The sequence below is a fragment of the Emydura macquarii genome, unplaced genomic scaffold, assembly GCF_026122565.2.
Source record: "Emydura macquarii macquarii isolate MOO-44397 ecotype Brisbane River unplaced genomic scaffold, CSIRO-AGI_Emac_v2 contig_3348, whole genome shotgun sequence".
NCBI lineage: Eukaryota > Metazoa > Chordata > Testudines > Chelidae > Emydura > Emydura macquarii.
The window spans coordinates 6061057-6078375 of record NW_027133485.1 but is presented as its reverse complement, the minus strand read 5'-3'; the positions used below and the strand labels follow the sequence as shown (position 1 = coordinate 6078375).

Below are 17319 nucleotides of genomic sequence, written 5' to 3'. Positions count from 1 at the left end.
GTAAAATCTTTGCTGAATCAAGGCCTAAATTTCCCTCATCATGAATGAAGGATTTGGTGGCATGGGAATTCTGAGAGGCACATTTAAAATATCACAGTTCCATAGCCTTGTACATTGTGGTGCTTACGTTTCGTACCATAAAAGATCTCCTCCTAAATTGCTATTGATTCTAAGGCCCTCAGAGATTGGCCTGATGAAAAGAGAGCTCTGTCTTTAAGCACCAGCATCACGTGGGGAAACTTCCCTGGCAGAAGAGAGCATGGGGAGTGGCCATTTTTATAAAGCAGGAAGTGAGGCGTGCAGACACATCAAAGTGATCATGGCAGACAACTACAGGGACTATAACCTGACAGAGGACCAGAAGGCCATTAAAACCAAGTACCCTCCTCTCAATAAGAAGTATGAGTGTGAGTATACAATGACTTATTAATAAAAAGCAGCCAGGGAAACTCTCCTGAGCTCTGTGTTTCTTGGGTCTACACAAATGTTCAGGATCGTAGCTGAAGAATATATTTTTCCATCTTCTCTATACGTTTTTCTGTCTGTTTTGGTCTTGTATTATGTACTTTAACCTGCTTTTTTGCCCAGGTTTTTCCCCCCTCCGTCCCCTGGAATGTAATAGCTCAAGGCACTTACAGGAAGGGCAGCCTGCTCTAACTGCAGTTTTATTTGAGCTGTGCCCACCTGGCAGAGCAGTCTGTCATTTCATTAATGTATATTTCAGGACTTGTTCCGATTTTAAGGCTAATAAAGCCCTAAATACAGCAGCATGTTTCCATTTGACTGGTGGAACAATCTTCCTTCTGTAATCAGAGAAGGTTTTTATTCTCTGGCTGAAATTAGACTCTGTTGTTGTTAAGAGACAGTTGGTAGGGAAACTATTCACAAAGCAGATAAATTATTATGCAACCAAGAGGATGTTTTTCAGCTGTAATGATCCATGGTATTCTACTTATTTTAGACCTCAGTTTAGATATGTCTCTGTGGTTATTTCACATATTTTATTACTGTGAGTTGACTTAAATGCTAGATCCCTAAACTGGTTGTATAAAAGTTCATATATGCTAGAGAAATTAATATTACATAATTTAAAGATTAATTTTATATTGTGGGTCCCTCGCCTTCTTTTGTAATCCTTTTTAACAGTTTAAAAGCCAGTGTCCCATATTAGGGTGTTGGCAGCTTAAAAGCTATGGATGAACAAAAAAGGCTTCTGCACTGAGCCTGTAGGATGTTGCAGACACATGACACCTCTCTGCCTTGAGGGAAAAGAGGAAACTGTCCCAGACACCCTAGTTGTCATAACTTGTTTGCAGTGAACACCTTTAATCTCTCATAAGAGCTGGCAGAGATCTCTTTTAGCTAGAGATAGGAGGTACAGTTGGTGTTAATTTTTGCTTTAAAAGTCCGTTTTATAAGTTATTTGTTGTTTGACAATGCAACAACACGGATACACCATTTCTAGGTTTTCCCTAATGATTTTAACAGTTGTCATTTTCACTCAATCACTAGCTGACTAATCACTTTCAATTAGGTTTTGTCACTTGGGGTCATCATACTTTTTACTTAAGTGCACTATCCTCTCTTAAAAGCTTTATTGACACACAAATCCCCAAACTTAGCTTTAAAAGCCTTTTATGAATGAGAGGTTTTGCTTAAAATTGATGTCTCGGAATTAAAGGGTGATGATCAGGATTTGGCGCATGCTCTATTAGAAATAGTAAAATTAATTGGAGAAGATGTACAATCATGGGTCTGATCATGCAAACACTTAATGCTAGGCAAAAATCAACAATGGGGCTATTAAAACTGGTAAGCATTACTGGTCAGATTTTCAAGAGTGCTTTTCACTCAGCAGCTATTTCCAATTCTGAGTGCTGACGGGGCAGTGTTTGTAGGATTGGGCTAATGTCTGCATCTTGCACTGTAAGTGTAGAGAACAGGATGTGTTAGTTAGCCCTTTTACTGAACTACTCTTAACATGTCTGTACAGAGATATCTACCTGGGATGGATTGTACAGTCCACTGAATACACTTTTTTGGAGATCAGTTTGTGGTTGATGACCATGGTTATGACTGTTCATGCCTCTGCTTTCAGTGCACAGGTTTGGAAATACGAACCAGTCACCTAACAAACAGATTAACAGATTACAAACAGATTAAACACTTTACAAACAGATTAACAAGATAGCTAGAGCTTCAGTGTCAAACAAGTACAAAAAATGATCTTAACAGGACCTGACTTTTTCTTCCATATTATTGTTTATTTTTAAACAACCATGATGATCTCATAATTATTTTTCTTCTACCCCCTCAGATCTGGATCACACAGCTGATGTGCAGTGAGTATTTACAGCAGTGATTTCAAAGTGTAATCTCACTACGAGATTGAGTCTTCTCTTACTTACATTTGATGTAAATCGAGAGTAAGTGTGAAGTCAGTGGAGTTGCAGCTAGGTAAACTGACGTGAGAGGAGAATCTGGCCAAATATATCCCCTTTGAGTTTGTGGAATGCCATACCTAAGCATGCTGGGACGTTAGATATTTTTTTTTTTTCATTTCAATGATGTGGCTTCTCTTGGGACGGCATGGGTGGGGGGATATCATCCATTCCCTTTTGACAAGATATTCCTAGAGATCTTAGAATTCTTAGAATCTTAGAATTTCAGGAGCAAGATGGAGGTGTTTTAATTCTTGAGCTCTTTGGGTTTGAAGAGAAGAGACAAACTTTTATGCTACCTCTTATTTTTAAGTGGTCCATTTCATGCACGCCAACTGTCTGTATTTAGGAAGGACATTACTACTTTTAGTCAGATATGTACCACTTTCCCGTGCTGTTCCTCCAAAAATAAGCCCCTTTCCTCTTGCAATATTTCAACAGTGGTTCTCTAACCTTCTTCCCAAATGTCCCTCTCTCTAGGTAATGGCAGGTCTGCACTTCTCTGTATTCACTTCCTTTCCTGCTTATATGAGCACCCCAATCTTTCATTTGTATTCCCCCACTTCCTTTGTTATGATTTGTTTTTATGATGGAGTTATGTTGATCTGTCTGTAGGTTACATGCCTGGGGCGATACCTTGGAAGAGACATTTGAGCAGTGTGCTATGGCCATGTTTGGTTACATGACGGATACAGAGACTGTCGAGCCCTTGGATACTATAGAAGTGGAGGCAGAAGGTAAGAAGACAGGGGGCCCTATTACTGGTTATTATATGAACTCCTTGAAAGAGAAATGCATTGAAATAAAAAGGTCAGAATCTCAGCTGGCTCCTTAGATGTGGTACTGGTACCAATTTATTAAATCCAGATTTATTCTAAGGTAATTGGAATTTTCTAGTACATTGTGATGAGGAAACTGCCCCTTTGATATGAACTAAAAGAATGTTTGGGAAGTTATTGACAGAGCTTCCAGTTGAGTCACTTTCTCTTTCTGCTTCTATTCTGCAGGACATGACATGCACTCTCTTCTCTATAACTTCTTGAATGAGTGGCTATATAAATTCAGTGCTGACCAGTTCTTCGTACCCAGGGTAAGTCTCTCTCACCTTACAGGACAGGAATATTCTCTGCCAACACCTGCCCTAAGTACAGTAGTATCTGGGGCAGAGAAGGTGGAACCAACAAACCACTTAGACCTACCAACACATGGGATATTGTAGACATAAGGATAGGGAGAGGCAAGCAATATACTGTTGTTTGCTATGTAAACATAACTGTTCTATGTACATCTGAATCCTGAACACCCATGTTTGTCTCTGAGGCTGCTCAAACTCTGGCTTTAGGTTCTGATGATGTGAATATTGGCTTTGTATGGGGGCATACTCACTGGGAGTCTTCTCAGAAGGCAGTATAAACCAGTATGAGAAGTCCTCTTTAGGGCAACTTTTTTTCCCTCTTTCTTTCCCTGCAGGAGGTGAAAGTGCTTTACATTGACCGAATGAGGTACAAAATAAGGTCCATTGGGTAGGTAATCAACACTACCTCATTAAAAGCAAATTCTGACAGCGAGGGAATAAAGACAATGCGTGGATCTTGAGCAAGTCCTTCTAAGTCTGTCTGTTGTCCTGAATATAAAATTTAAATATCTACTATGCATGCTATCATGGGGATTAGTCAGCTAATGTCTGGTAAACTGTGTAAATACTACTTATTATTCTGAGGCATTTCAACCAGTCACTATCAAAGATGTGGAAGCAGGTGTGAAATAAAAATGCTCTGAGCCCAGAACTTCAGGGAATTACTTAATACATTGTAGCTCTGTAATACTGTAGGCAAATCAACATCCCTCCACTTCCTTCTCCCTGTTTTGGAGGTCTTCTCTAGACTAGGATTTAAAGGTGTGATGTTAGATTGAGCTAGCATCAATCTAACTAACCTCTTCTAAAATTCTACTTGAGACAAAGCAGTTGTATTTCAGAACATGTTAACCTGGTCAAGTTAAAGCCTGTGTGGGAGCCAAGGGTTTATCTTGACCAGTTAGTGTTTGAACTACAGCAGCCTTATTAATACTAGGATGTTAGCATGTGTTTGTTAATACAGTTTTCTGGTGTGGATGGAGCCGTAGTCTAGACAAGGCCATAGATGCATAGTTTCACTTCCACTGGACAACTTCCATAGCATTTAAATTCTGATGGGGTGGCTGATGACTCAGTGGATTTATTGGGGGATTAGCTTTTCAGTGTCATAGCTGACAATATACCGTGTGTATATTGTACTTGCAGGAGGAGACTTGGAAGGGCAAGAATTACATGAATCATTTTAATAGGACTGTATAGGAGAACTGTGGAAGGGTGAATCTCTAATGCATAAATGAAAGTAAAATGCTTTGTTTGTTGTCCTCTGTCTTGGGTGCTTCTCTGGCTCTCTATGGCCTGTGAGGCACTCAGATAAAATGTATTTATCCTCTCAAAACCACTGTGAGATGTAGAAATGCTATCATCCCCCTTTTCAGATGGGGGGGGGGGGGGAACTGAGACCGTAAGAGGCTAAGTGACTTGCCCAAGGTCACACAAAGTCTGTAGTAGAGCGAGGACTCCACCTCAGTTCTTTTATGTCATGGGCTGCTGCCTAATTACTGGCCCATGCTTCCTCTCCTCCACCCACACCTCTCCTAGCAACCCTGGCTATGAGAGTGACCTTTCTAGCAATTAGTTGGAAAAGACAAATTCCCCTTCATGGGGCACACAGACCGCCTCAGGTGATGGTGTGCCATTCTCTCCCTACAGTGGGAGTCAGTACACTGTCTCTAGTAGTTAAAAGGTGTATGTTGTTCCCTGAATTATTTGAATTTTTTTGTTACTAGCTTGTAATAGTGTCAAGGAAGCTAGAGCCTGGAACCAGAGGTTTTTTATGCAGTTAAACAATCACGGTATGACTCACTAGCTGGGATGGCTGAGGGTGTAACTATTGCCACATGACCTCAGTTGTTCTCACATCCTGGTAACTATTGTGGAGAGTTACTCTGATAGGCTGGAGTTCAATGACCTTTACCATAAAGTTGCTTTCCTCTAAGTGTCTTGCTTGCATTAATGAACCCAGCAATGATAGTTGCTGAATTAAACCAAAGTTTCAACAATCTCTTAATACTTTTTTGTTTTGTTTTGTTTTTTTGTCCCTGAAGGTGGGGGGAAGAGTTCTCTTTACCCAAACATCCTCAGGTATGTAACGATTGGTCTGTGTCTTACAGTCTCATGAGTGTGACAAAGGCTTTTCTCCGAAGTTATTAAGAGATCCAGTTACAATTTTTTTTCTGTGTAATCAGAGGCCAGTGTGCCAAAGTTCTTGCTCACTAGCCGCTATTTGTGAATGCAGCAATTAACATTCCTGGAACGGTTTGAGTGATTACTCATGAGCGAGCAGAAATGAAAAGTTGTTGAGCCAATGAAATGCAAGCCAGGCTGAAGTCAGGGTGTTTACCCTGGCACTACAGCTGTTTGGTTGCTCTTTTTTGTGAATTCTTTAGAGACTGAGTAACAAACTAATATAATCCTTCCTGATTCCCTCCTACACTGCCCTTAACTAATAATTTGTGGTGGCTGCCTTAACCTAAGAGGCAAACTATGGTGTTCCATTGTGTCTAGGAGATGAGAGTTGGTACTATGTAGGAAGTGACTTTGGAGGAGATATTTGTCCTGCTACTTGCCCATCAGTCACTGACCTAGACAAGCTATTACATGGTGATGTTCCAGCTTTCACACTCATAACTGAAGTACTGCTGCGCTTTGGAGGAAGGATCCTTTTAATGGAATAACATTCCTAGGAAGCCCCCGTGAATATTCATGTCTTGCTGTGATTCATTCAGAGCTGCTGCTGGAGCTCATGGCTTACAAACTCTATTTTTCTGTGTCTGTTCCCCCCAGGGTACTGAGGTCAAGGCAATAACTTATTCAGCCATGCAGATCTATGAAGAAGAGACTCCAGAGGTGTTTGTCATCATTGATATATAAAACTAGAAGAGAGCTGCTAAGAGGAGTGAATACTTGTCATTGGCTGGCAAACGTCCCCCACACAAACTCTGTCATCTGTCTGGAAATAATGGAACAATTGCCTAAGTAATGAATGATAGTACTTGGAGCCAATAAGATGCTCCATCAATTGGAAGGAGGAATCACAGGGAATAGCCAGCTATGATTTGACTCTGAGGATGGTGAACCAGGTTGGGAACTGCATATGGAGAAATAGGTTTCTCTCATGGTGAGAAGAAAGGGCTTTGTAAGAGTCTCTCAGTAGCACTGCTTTTTATATTTATTTTTAAAGGCAAGCATTGGTACTGGGTTCCTGTTGAATGTAGGTGGGGAAATCAATAGAGAGGGTAATTTTTTTTTAAATATTTTTATTAGCCAAAAAATATCTTTATGGAGATGTCAAGAGTGGGAGAAGTCTAGATTGTAATAGATCTGCACACTTTTGCCTTCATTTTAGAGAAACTACCTCTCCTCTTTTCTTGCACTGCTTTGATATGGATTTTAACTTGCTCATTCTGAAGTGGTTTCTCTGTTTCACTTTATTTAAAGCCTCTGAGTGTATGTCTACCCAGCAAAGAAAAGCCCTTGGCTGGGCCATGCCAGCCGATTCTGGCTTGCAGGGCTCAGTCTGCGGTGTTGTTTCATTGCTGTGTAGTCCAGTCTTGGGCCCAGACTGGGACCCTCCCACTTCACAGGGGCCGGGCTCCAGCCTGAGCCTGGAAGTCTACACAGCAATGAAACAGCCCAGCAAGCCTGAGTTGGCTGGCATCGGTCAGCTATGAGTGTCTAGTTGCTGTGTAGACAGACCCTGAGATCTTTGCTGCTAGCTGAGGTTTCTTGTAGAAATCTTCCTACTCTGGCCTAATTACTTTTTTAACGTGGTTTTTTTTTTTTTTTTTAACATGTCTGTGTCATAGTGAAAAGTTGCCACTAGGTGGTGCTGGATCGCCATACAACAGTGGTTCCCAACCTTTTTGGCTCGAGGGCCGCAGATATCATTTTTACAACCCTGAAGGACCATCAGTCTCCGCCAGCAGCCCCTTCCCCCCCACTGCAGCCAGACGGAAGGAGTTCAGCTCTCCTGTCTCCCTGATTGCAGCAGGGAAACCGCACGTGTTCTGTAGCCCTCTGCACTCCACCTGGGTCCCTAGGCAGTAGCTCCCTTCTGCAGCCAGGGGGATGGGATATCACACCTCAGCACCTAGGGACCCAGGCAGAGCGCTTTGCTCTCTGCTGGAGCTGGGGGGAGGAGAGCCCTGATTTCCCCTTCCTCTGGCTCCAGAAGGGACCCCAGCGCCTATGGACCCACACAGAGCACTTTGCCGTGTTCCTTGCTACAGCCAAGGGGAGGGGAGCACTGATCTCCCTTCCCCTTGGCGGCAGCAGCAAGAAGCCAGCACTGGTCTTCTAGCCACACAGCAACACGCTCTGCCTGGGTCCTTAGGCAGCGGTTCCCTTCTGCAGCCAGCGGGAGGGGAGCTGCGGGCCACTTTGAAAGTCCCAGTGGGCCTCTTTTGGCCACCGGTTGGGAACCACTGTCATACAATACTGGTGAAATCCTACCGCAAAGAAGCACGTGTCCATGTGACCATAGTATTCAATGTTTCCTCTCGCCCTCCCCACAAGTAGAGGCTTCATTCACCACTTCTGGTGTAGAAGGGAGTCTACCAAGAGCTGCATGTCCAGAACAATTAGATCTTGAAATAGGAAGGGCACTGCTCTGCTGTTCCAATGATAGCTGTCAGTAAACTGGCTACTTCTTTCTAAAGAGAAGACAGTAGAAACAATACAGAACGCTCCTCCAGTGTAGAACAATGCATTGTAATGCAGGAGGCAAACTCTGACTGAACACCTTTCCTGCAGAGAAGTGTGTGCAAACTTCACCTGTCTTCATTGTGCTACCTTGTTCTGAGATCTTGCATGCAAGCAGTGTGGAAGGTTCCCTTGCCTTCTTTTAAACACTAAGATGTTTTGGGTTGGTCTGTACCAGCAAAGGGTGGGTATGGGTATGGTGGGGGAGAGAGAATAATTACGGTGAGTGGAATTTTTTTGGAGTGCAGGGGTGAGTACACTATATTTGCAGCAACTCTAAGGCACCTTCAACCTGCCAGAGCAGTATGAAGAGGTTCTAGGGTAAACTAGCATTGGGACATATATATCTTTCCAAGTGGGGTACAAATTAACCGTGGGAGTGATGGTCCTTTGCTGTTTGAACATTACTGCATATGGGAATCCACACAAGGCAATTAGCATCTTTGAAAACGGCAGCTCAACTGTGCCCCTTTATCAGCATTGGGACTGTGACCTTTAAAAGAGAGAGAAGGCAAATCGCAGAAAGGTATCCGTAACATCTTTTCTGCAGACATCTCTGTTTGGCTCAGTATAGCATGTCTGAACCCCACTGCTCAGTACCTCAAAAAGGAAGAGTCTATTGTACCATAACTAGGAAAGGTTAATACTGTGGTCAATACTTGTCCCTTCTTCCACTGTATTTTGAGAAAACAATTACGAAGTATAGAAAGGGCTGCCCACTCTACACAGCTTTCTTGTGAAATGTTTCCTGTAAGACTAACTTAAATTGAGGAAATGGTTTTCCAACAATCATTCAGTGTGCACTAGTCCATTTAAAAACCTCTTCCCTTTCATTTAGTCATGTGTATATTGCAAAATAAAATTGACCTAATTGTTTTATTTTGAACATCTGCACCATCTATGGAGAGTGGCATCTCATGGAGGAGTTGTGGGGTATGTTTTTTGCGGGTGGAGCTGGGCCTACTACCACCACCATTCCCCCCCCCAGTTGACCCCCCCCACAGCTGTGGGCATATTGGCTGAAATGCCCTTCCTAAGGCTGTTGCAAGATGTGCATTGTGCTGTCTGCCTGCAGCCCTATACTCCAGAGCTGGCTGCATTGGGGCAAAGTCCTGTTAGTCTTTTGAGATAAAGGGTGTGTGCGCATGAGAGATCTAGCTGAAGTGATGAGCGTGTGTCAGTGGTGGGGAACAGGCATGGGGCGTGAGGGAAGCCGGCCCTCAGCAGGACATGGCCGGGCCAACGCTGGCTGGGGTGGGCGGTGCCGGAGAGCGGATTGTGCCGGGAGGGTTTGTAGCGTAAGAATGAAACCAAAAGGTGCCGCTGTCTAAGGGGATGAACCGGGACAACCTCCCAGCTCTTGGCCCCACCCTCGGGGCAACTCCATGCACCACTGGCTAAAACCGGTCCGCCAACTTGTTCAGCCAATAGCACCGTAGAATTGAGCTGATGCGAAAAAAAACCTGCGGTGCTTTATCTACTTCAGAGCTGTTTGAGTGCCGGGCCAGGTCCTGCTCACTGAAGGCAGCTAGGCGGGAAGGAGTTCTATTGGACCAAGTGGTTGTCAGGCTGCTTAATTGACCTATCACGGTGGGGAAAGGAAGAGGTGACAGTTAGCCCGACTTCCCATTGGCCTGGGAGGTGTGTGTTTAGCCAATGGGGCGTCGAGCTGGGATTCTGTCACGAGGGCAGCCTTAGAGGGGCTCCTTCCATTCCTGTTGGCACCTGAAGGAGTGTCAGGTGGGGCTGGATGTGGCGTGTTGGGTCGATTTCTGGCATGAGAGGCGTAGTGAGGGCCCCAGCGTGAGGGAAGCTACAAGGGCAGTGGCAGCGTGAGGGGAAGTAAAGGCAGGAAGAAGGAGAGGTCAGGGACCATCCTGAGGGGGCAAGGGCTGCCCCATAATGGGCCTAGAGATGTGGATTGGGGGAGGTTGTCGCTGTAGGCCACTGGTTGCGGGGGAGCCCACCGGCCCTGTAACTAGAGGGTGGGCAGTGTCCCTGTGTAGGGCCATGGGCTAAGGAGAGGGAAGGAGGAAGGGTTGTTGGTGTAAGAAGAGGCAAGGCAGTGTCCTAAGAGATGGTTGGGGTATTTCTCCTGTGGCAAAAGGCACTGTCTGAGAAAGGCAGGGCAGTGGGTGGTGCTGGAGCTCAAGAGATGGGAGGGAGTGAGGGGGTCACCATGTTGTTCTAAATTTAAATCCTGAGGGGAAAATAATTTTCTCTGTGGAGAAAATGTGAAATGTCTAGTATTAATTTATTTTCTAACATGGGGGCAGTAGGTGGAACCCTGTCCTGAGAAGGTCAAAAGGAACTTAAAAGTGATGGCCCTTGCAATCATTCAGCTGGCCCCCGAATGAGGGAACTGACACTCCCTGACATTTGTATGGGCTCACCTCACTGCTAAACTTAAAATAGATTTCCTGTGGAATGGGGTCTGCTTGCAACTATAAATATGAAGGCTTTCCCTCACAGCCATAGGGGCACTCTCTGCAAACGGCTAAGTGTATTTTGGGGCTCCTGAATGACATCCCTGGAGAGTGAAATCCTCAGTCTGTAAAAATAAGTCCAGCACAGTCAATAATGGTACAATCTTCTTCCAAAAGCCTGGAAGATGCCTCAGGCCTATTCAACAGGGACTATCTCAAGGAATGGAGACAGTAGTTCAGCTTCTGTTCCCATTCAGGCTTTAAACTCTTTGCTGAAGCTATCAACCTTATACAAGGTTGCCAATTCTGATATTTTCCTATAATGTGGACATATTTTCACTAACAACTGGACTGAACCCCCATCTTCAATAAACCCCCAAATCTGTCAGATTTTTAGGCACATCCAACATGTCCTGGTTTTGGAAAAAATCTATACTCTGAAAACATGTTATTGCATTTAAAGGCATAACCTTTTTATTTTTCACTTATCTTAGCACTTGTCTAGTCTGCCCCTCCATAAAAATCTAGCCACTTTGGTATTAGATGATATACTAGTTTTAAAAGAATATGTGTGTGGCCTATATTGGTCTTACATGCATTGGTTGCACAGGATCAGCTGCACCCTTGCAGAACAATGGATAAGAAATCTGATAATGTAGATAAGAGCCACCTTTGCAACTCCTTGTGTTTAGAACAGCCTTCCATCTTTCCACCTCAACTTTTAGCTATTTTCAACTCTTTCTTGCAAGTATATCTTTTGTTGATACCAAATAGTTACTTTTTCTCTTCCTTTATGTAACTTTTACAGTTAAAGTGGTTTGAGAGTTAATAAAATATTGTAATAATGCAAGAAAATGCTCTGTTTTTAGGAGGTGTGATGCTTGGTAAAACTCTGGACTTTGATAGGTAAGAAACCAATTTATATTTTAAATACTCATTTATGAATGGAGGATGGACATGCCCTAACCGAGTTTTAATTCTACTTGTACTCATTAAGGGCTTATCTACACCAGTGGGTCTCAAGCTTTCCAGACTACTGTACCCCTTTCAGGAGTCTTTGTCTTGCATACCCCCAAGTTTCACCTCACTTAAAAATGACTTGCTTACAACTTCAGACATAAAAATACAAAAAGTGTCACAGCACACTATTAGTGAAAAATGGCTCACTTTCTCTGTTTTACCATATAATTATAAAATACATTGGTGGAATATAAATATTGTCCTTACATTTCAGTGTGATACTTGCTGTATAATAGTATATAGAGCAGTATAAAGTCATTGTCTGTATGAAATTGTTGTTTGTAATGGACTTCGCTAGTGCTTTTTACGTAGCCTGTTGTAAAACTAGGCAAAAATCTAGATGAGCTGACATACCCCCTGGAAGACCTCTGTGTACCCCCAGGAGTAGACATACCACTGATCTGAGAACCACTACAGGTTGTCGGTATAACTTATGTCATTCAGGGATGTGAATAAGTCACACACCCCCAAGTGACATAAGTTACACTGACCTAAGCGCTGGTGTGGACAGCAGTATTTCAGGGAGAGAGCTGCTCTTGCCAACATAGCTGCTGCTTACAGAGGTGGTTTTATTATGCTGATGGGAGAGCTCTGTCCTAACAGCATAGAGCATCTTCACCAGATGTGCTACACTTGTATTGGTGTAGCTGTGCCACAGTAGACTAGCCCTTAGATTGAGACTGAGGGCCTGTCCACCCTGTCGAAATGTAGTAATCCCATGCGTGCTCTTAGTCTTCAGCTGCAATAGATATCCCCTGCAGGGGCAGTTCACCAACTTATGATAACTGCACCACAAGCATGCTCTGGCCACACTCCATCTCTCTCCTAACACCCCCTTAAGAGAGGGCTGTAAGGAAACAGTGGCATTGAGCTGTACTGAGATGAGTGGGGTGTAATTCTCTAAAGGCTGTATACGTCACACTTGCTGTCATATCATACCACTGGAGCAGTGTGAAGGAGGCTGGGATACAGCAGAGAATCAGGGCCATTGTTGATACTTCTAAGTCTACAGCCTCCTATTTCAATGCTTGTTCAAAACCCTTTTGTTTACCTTTTACTCCTGAAAGTCATTTGTTCTCCTGCAGTTATGTTGGCAGAAAAGAGAAGACTAGAAACTGGGTATGGGAGAGAGCTGTGGCTCCTCTTCAGGATGCTGACATTCTCCACGCATGCACCCCCCTAACCCTTTCTCCATGGTCAGGGCTTAATGTTTGTCTTTTTTGTGTGTCCCTTTTAAAGTGTTGTGGCAGTTCACAGTAAGAATTCAGTGTTTCTAGGAGCTAAATGTTTTGCTGAGTCAACATGATTGAGCATTCCACAACAATACTTCTTAAGGATTTAAAGACAGGCCCAGGAACAGGGAAAGTTACTGAACTATGTGAAAGGCAATATAGACTTGGGGCTCAATTGTCCACTAACATGGACCTTTTGTGGTCATAAATCGAATTCTTGAAGTATGATCTATATTTAAGTTAGTTAAATTGTATATTTTAGCCCCCAGAGTCTCACTTGTCCCTTTACTTAATATTTACTGTGGTTTATGTTTTGAATGCCCAATGGCCTTTGGACATCTTATGCCTTAAAATCAGTAAAGACTTCCAAAAATGCATGAAGGATTTATATGAAGTCCAATTGAAAGTCAGTAGGACTTATGTTCCTAAGTCCTAGGCACCAGAAAATCTCCCCCATGGTGCCTAACCAACCTCCTTTATCTAGCAGTCTAATGCAAATCCTGACTACCGTGATTAAAAAAAATTGTAAAGATTGGACTTCTAGTATTTTTATTTCAAAGCAACTCTGTTTACAAGTAGTCTAAATTAGAAAGGCTCCATGTGAATTCTATTAATTTGAAGATGCAAACTCACTCCATCCAAATGTTGTAGCTGTTCTGATCAGTAACGTCCTCTCTGAATATTCTTTAAAATGCTTTTTCTTGTAACTAGTAAAAAAAATTTGAGAATACTACTCTAGTAAACATTCTAATTAGTTTTAAACTTTTACAAGTATCAAATGTAAAAATTAATACAGTATCTACAGAAAAAATGTATTGTTAGCTATTTAAGTTTTCACAGCAACTGATTCAGTAGAAGCTCTTGCTTTGATACAGCAGCTATAGTATGTATTTTTCACATAAATAGGCAGAACATTAAAACTACATGAAGAAAATCTTTCGATTACTGGACCATCTTAAACAACTTTTCTAACAGAGAAAAGGCTTTGAAATGAAGGAAAATGGTTCACACTTACACTTGAACAGGAACTTTGAAATGATTTGATGATAAATCAAAAACCTAACAGCTCTCCAGATACTCAGTTATTTCTAGCCAATTTTCAGGGATCTTTACATTGTAAGAAAAAATGCAGTTGGAAAGAAGTCCCTATGGCCACAAAGGAATGTCTAACTAGGTGCATACTGGACTAGGCTTTATTTTGTTCCCATAAAGTATTGTTAAAAAGAATCTATTAATGATAAAGTAGCTCAAAATTGGCAAGTTGTAGTAAGCCAGTGATGAGATGAGCACTAGTAAATACAGCTAAGATTTGGTTTCACTTTTTTCCTTCTGTCTCATCTGTGCTAGCATCTAACTTGTTGGATGACAAATTTATCAGGTTCATCTTCCACCATCTCTACATCTGATCTGTGCTCTTCATCCAAGTGCCATCCAGAATTTGTCTCCTATAGAGATAAGAAGAGGATGTTATGGGTCTAAGTCATCATCATGCATGTTCTCAATGCCCGTTTCAGCTAGATATTCATTACATAGTCTATAGCACCTTGTTCCTTGTTGAACCACCCTGTCTTGTTAGGTCAGTGACATGATTCTTACACTTTCTGGAGATTCGTTTGCCAGCTTGATGTATCTGTAGAGATTTAAAATAGAAAATATCAGCTTTTACCTGAAGCAGAGTTAATAGAATGTTTTTTCTTTGAGAAAACATCTAAAGTAATATTTTTATAAACTGAGAAATGCATGAGATCACCCTAAAACAGAGAAGTCTGGATTATAAATGTGAAACTTCTAGAGCAAAAACCAACAGATTTGCACTGATTTATTTTTAAAAGTATAAGTATAGTATAATAGTATAAGAACAGTGGATCGTTAACTGTTTAATTTTCATTTTGTAGTTTTAGAACTAATACTGTGTCTGCTTACAGTAAGAGGATAACTCTTTTTCTAGTCAGAGGGGTTTATGCAACAAAAGGTATACCTTGTACCATAGAAGCAGTGCATTCTGTCCAACTATCTTTTTATTTAAACTGGAAACCAAGTTACTAACTGGTTCCAGATATTCACAGTGGCACAGTGTATCAGAGCACCAAGACAAGTAAAGGTGAGATACTTCTTTAAAAAAAAAAAATGGAATGCCACCCTTTATTCTTTCAGCACTTCAAACCTGACTTACTCATATTTTCAAACTCAAATAGATTAAGAGCTAGTTTTTATCTACTTTCAATGTGTGGCTACTATTTTCTCCTCCACAAGTGAATCTGTCATAGGAAGACTATTTTTCTAAACTGTAGCCTTTGTTGTGCTTTTTTTTATAAAGGTCTTAAATACTGCTTTAGCTTTTTTCCCAAAATGCTGATAGCATTGTTCTATTTATTTCTAAATCCTATTATTTTAAATGTAAAAGGCACTTGTCTTCACTGAAGAATAAGTCTAAGTTTTGAGACTGAAGTCTTGTTTCTGTACAGAATAAGTGCAGCACAGGTAGCTGCAGTACAGGTTTCTTATTGTGACAGACTCATCCATCTTAACATTTTAGGATTGAGAGAGAAGTTCAGTCTCCCAGGTCTCTTGAAACCATGGCTTTTGGGGTAATGCTACCACCAAAGGTGCTCATTTTAATGGTAAATTTGATGGGTTGTGTTGATGTAAACATTTGTCCAGTTCCTAAACTGACACAAGTGAGACCACTAAATTATTTTATACAGGCCACTTTACAGCAGTAAGATGAGTGACTCTCAGGGGCTGATTCTGGATAATAAATAGCTATTGCCAACGTAATTTCATTTTTAGTCTTTAGTCAAATGACATACTCTTTGGAAATGGCTACGTAGATGCTCTAATCTTGTGAATTTTTTCCCACATGCCTCACACGGGTAAGGTCGTTCCCCTGTGTGACAGCGAAGATGCCGCTTCATGTCTGCTCTCCGTTTCACTGTATGGGTGCAGAAGGGGCACTTGAATCTCATCATAGGTAGATCTGTTACAGAGAAAATCCTATTAGGTAAAACATTAATAGTCCCTTCCCTAGACATAATTTTGTAGAAGCAAAGTTAGTTTTTTCTGTAATCTCTCACTTAAGCAAGCCAAGAAACCAAAACACAGCCACAATCCTCCTTTCCCCCTCCCACTGCATTTTTCCCACCTTAAGTCAAATACCTGGTGAATTGATATTAGATAGTGGATTCCATCCTAGCCAGACTTGACCCTAAACTAGGTTATTCACATAAATACAGAAAGTGCCTTAACATGCATAGATGTCCAGACATTTACATAGAGGGCTGTTGCTTCAGGTAATATAGAATCCAGATTTATTTGTTTAATTTGAAATAAAGACACCATTCCAAAACTCAAGGTGTCCTAACATATAATTGTATATTTTTCTATAATGTCTCTCAGCATCATTAAAATCAGTTCACCAGAAACTGCCAGCCACCTCGCCCCTGTTCAGCAAGAAAGCATGTTCTCAGTCATCTCCAAAAACCCTCTTCAACAGATGTCTTTTGCAATGTACCCACAAGTCATCAAATCCAGGCTGTTTAAGACCAAGGCTGGGAAGTCAGAGCCCTCCCAGAGAGCACCTTTCTTCTCTTTTATAATGCAGAGTTACTAGCTAAAGTGCCTTGGATGACCACAGCTGTGTCAGTAGGACATGGAGAGAGAGGCAGTCCTACAGGTAGGCTGGTACCTGGTAGAACTGACTGAATTTTTTCAGATGAGTAGTTTGACAAACTACATTTTTTTGACAACCTGAAATTATTCACAAATTTGACATGAATTCCCCAAATAGTGTCTGAGGATGGGAGGGAAGAGAATGCACAACTTTTAGCCCAGTAGTGAGAGCACTCATGAGATCTGGGAGACCCACATTCAATTCCCTCCTCTGCCTTATGTGGAGAAGACATTTGGACTTGGATCTCCCACATTGCAAGAAAGTGCCCTTGGCTGTTGGATATTCTGGCACTTGTCTCTTTCAATGACTGACTTGAGTCAGAAAAGAAAGTGAGATTAACTCTATAGCCTGGTATTTATGGCCCTAATTTAGGATGTAGGAGACTCAAGGTTCAGTCCCCCTACTCTACTGAACAATGGAACCACATCAAACAAAAGAGATTTCTCTCAATCTGTGCCAGAATATCCCAGAGCTCAGTGGTTAAGGTGCTCCTGCAGCATAGGAGATCCAAGTTCAAATTCTGTCTACATGTCAGCCAGAAAGGGAATTGGATGTAGTCTCCTACCTCCCAGGTAAGTGCTCTCACCACTTAGATAAAAGGCATAAGGGAAGTTGTCCTCAAAGTCAGCTTGAAACAGATTTTTTTCAATTCACCAATTTTTTTTTTGGGTAACTTTTAGATTTGGTTTGGGTC

The 17319-nt window shown here is 41.9% G+C and overlaps 2 protein-coding genes across 8 annotated transcripts in view; one reads left to right on the top strand and one right to left on the bottom strand.

The window, feature by feature from the left end:
• Positions 1-315: 315 nt before the first annotated feature.
• The window catches only part of ZBTB8OS (zinc finger and BTB domain containing 8 opposite strand), an 18978-nt gene continuing 1974 nt past the window's right edge, over positions 316-17319 (top strand). Inside the window, exons 1-8 of one of the 4 annotated variants that reach the window (XM_067533894.1) lie at positions 316-407; positions 2318-2342; positions 3057-3178; positions 3449-3531; positions 3912-3964; positions 5622-5658; positions 6361-6423; positions 11573-11609. In XM_067533894.1, the coding sequence (XP_067389995.1) occupies positions 320-407; positions 2318-2342; positions 3057-3178; positions 3449-3531; positions 3912-3964; positions 5622-5658; positions 6361-6423; positions 11573-11581 (480 nt within the window). In that variant the 5' untranslated portion in view covers positions 316-319 and the 3' untranslated portion in view covers positions 11582-11609. Of the gene's footprint in view, positions 408-2317; positions 2343-3056; positions 3179-3448; positions 3532-3911; positions 3965-5621; positions 5659-6360; positions 7278-11572; positions 11610-17319 lie in introns of those variants that run through there. The other 3 variants (XR_010917288.1, XM_067533893.1, XM_067533895.1) reach the window with 3 other exon arrangements.
• The window catches only part of LOC137143865 (zinc finger and BTB domain-containing protein 8A-like), a 27965-nt gene continuing 24008 nt past the window's right edge, over positions 13363-17319 (bottom strand). For 3 of the 4 annotated variants that reach the window (XM_067533889.1, XM_067533887.1, XM_067533890.1), the window contains exons 3-5: positions 15766-15932; positions 14499-14585; positions 13363-14400 (exon numbers count right to left, since the gene is read on the bottom strand). In XM_067533889.1, the coding sequence (XP_067389990.1) occupies positions 14299-14400; positions 14499-14585; positions 15766-15932 (356 nt within the window). In that variant the 3' untranslated portion in view covers positions 13363-14298. The remainder of the gene's footprint in view (positions 14401-14498; positions 14586-15765; positions 15933-17319) is intronic. The other variant, XM_067533888.1, reaches the window with a different exon arrangement.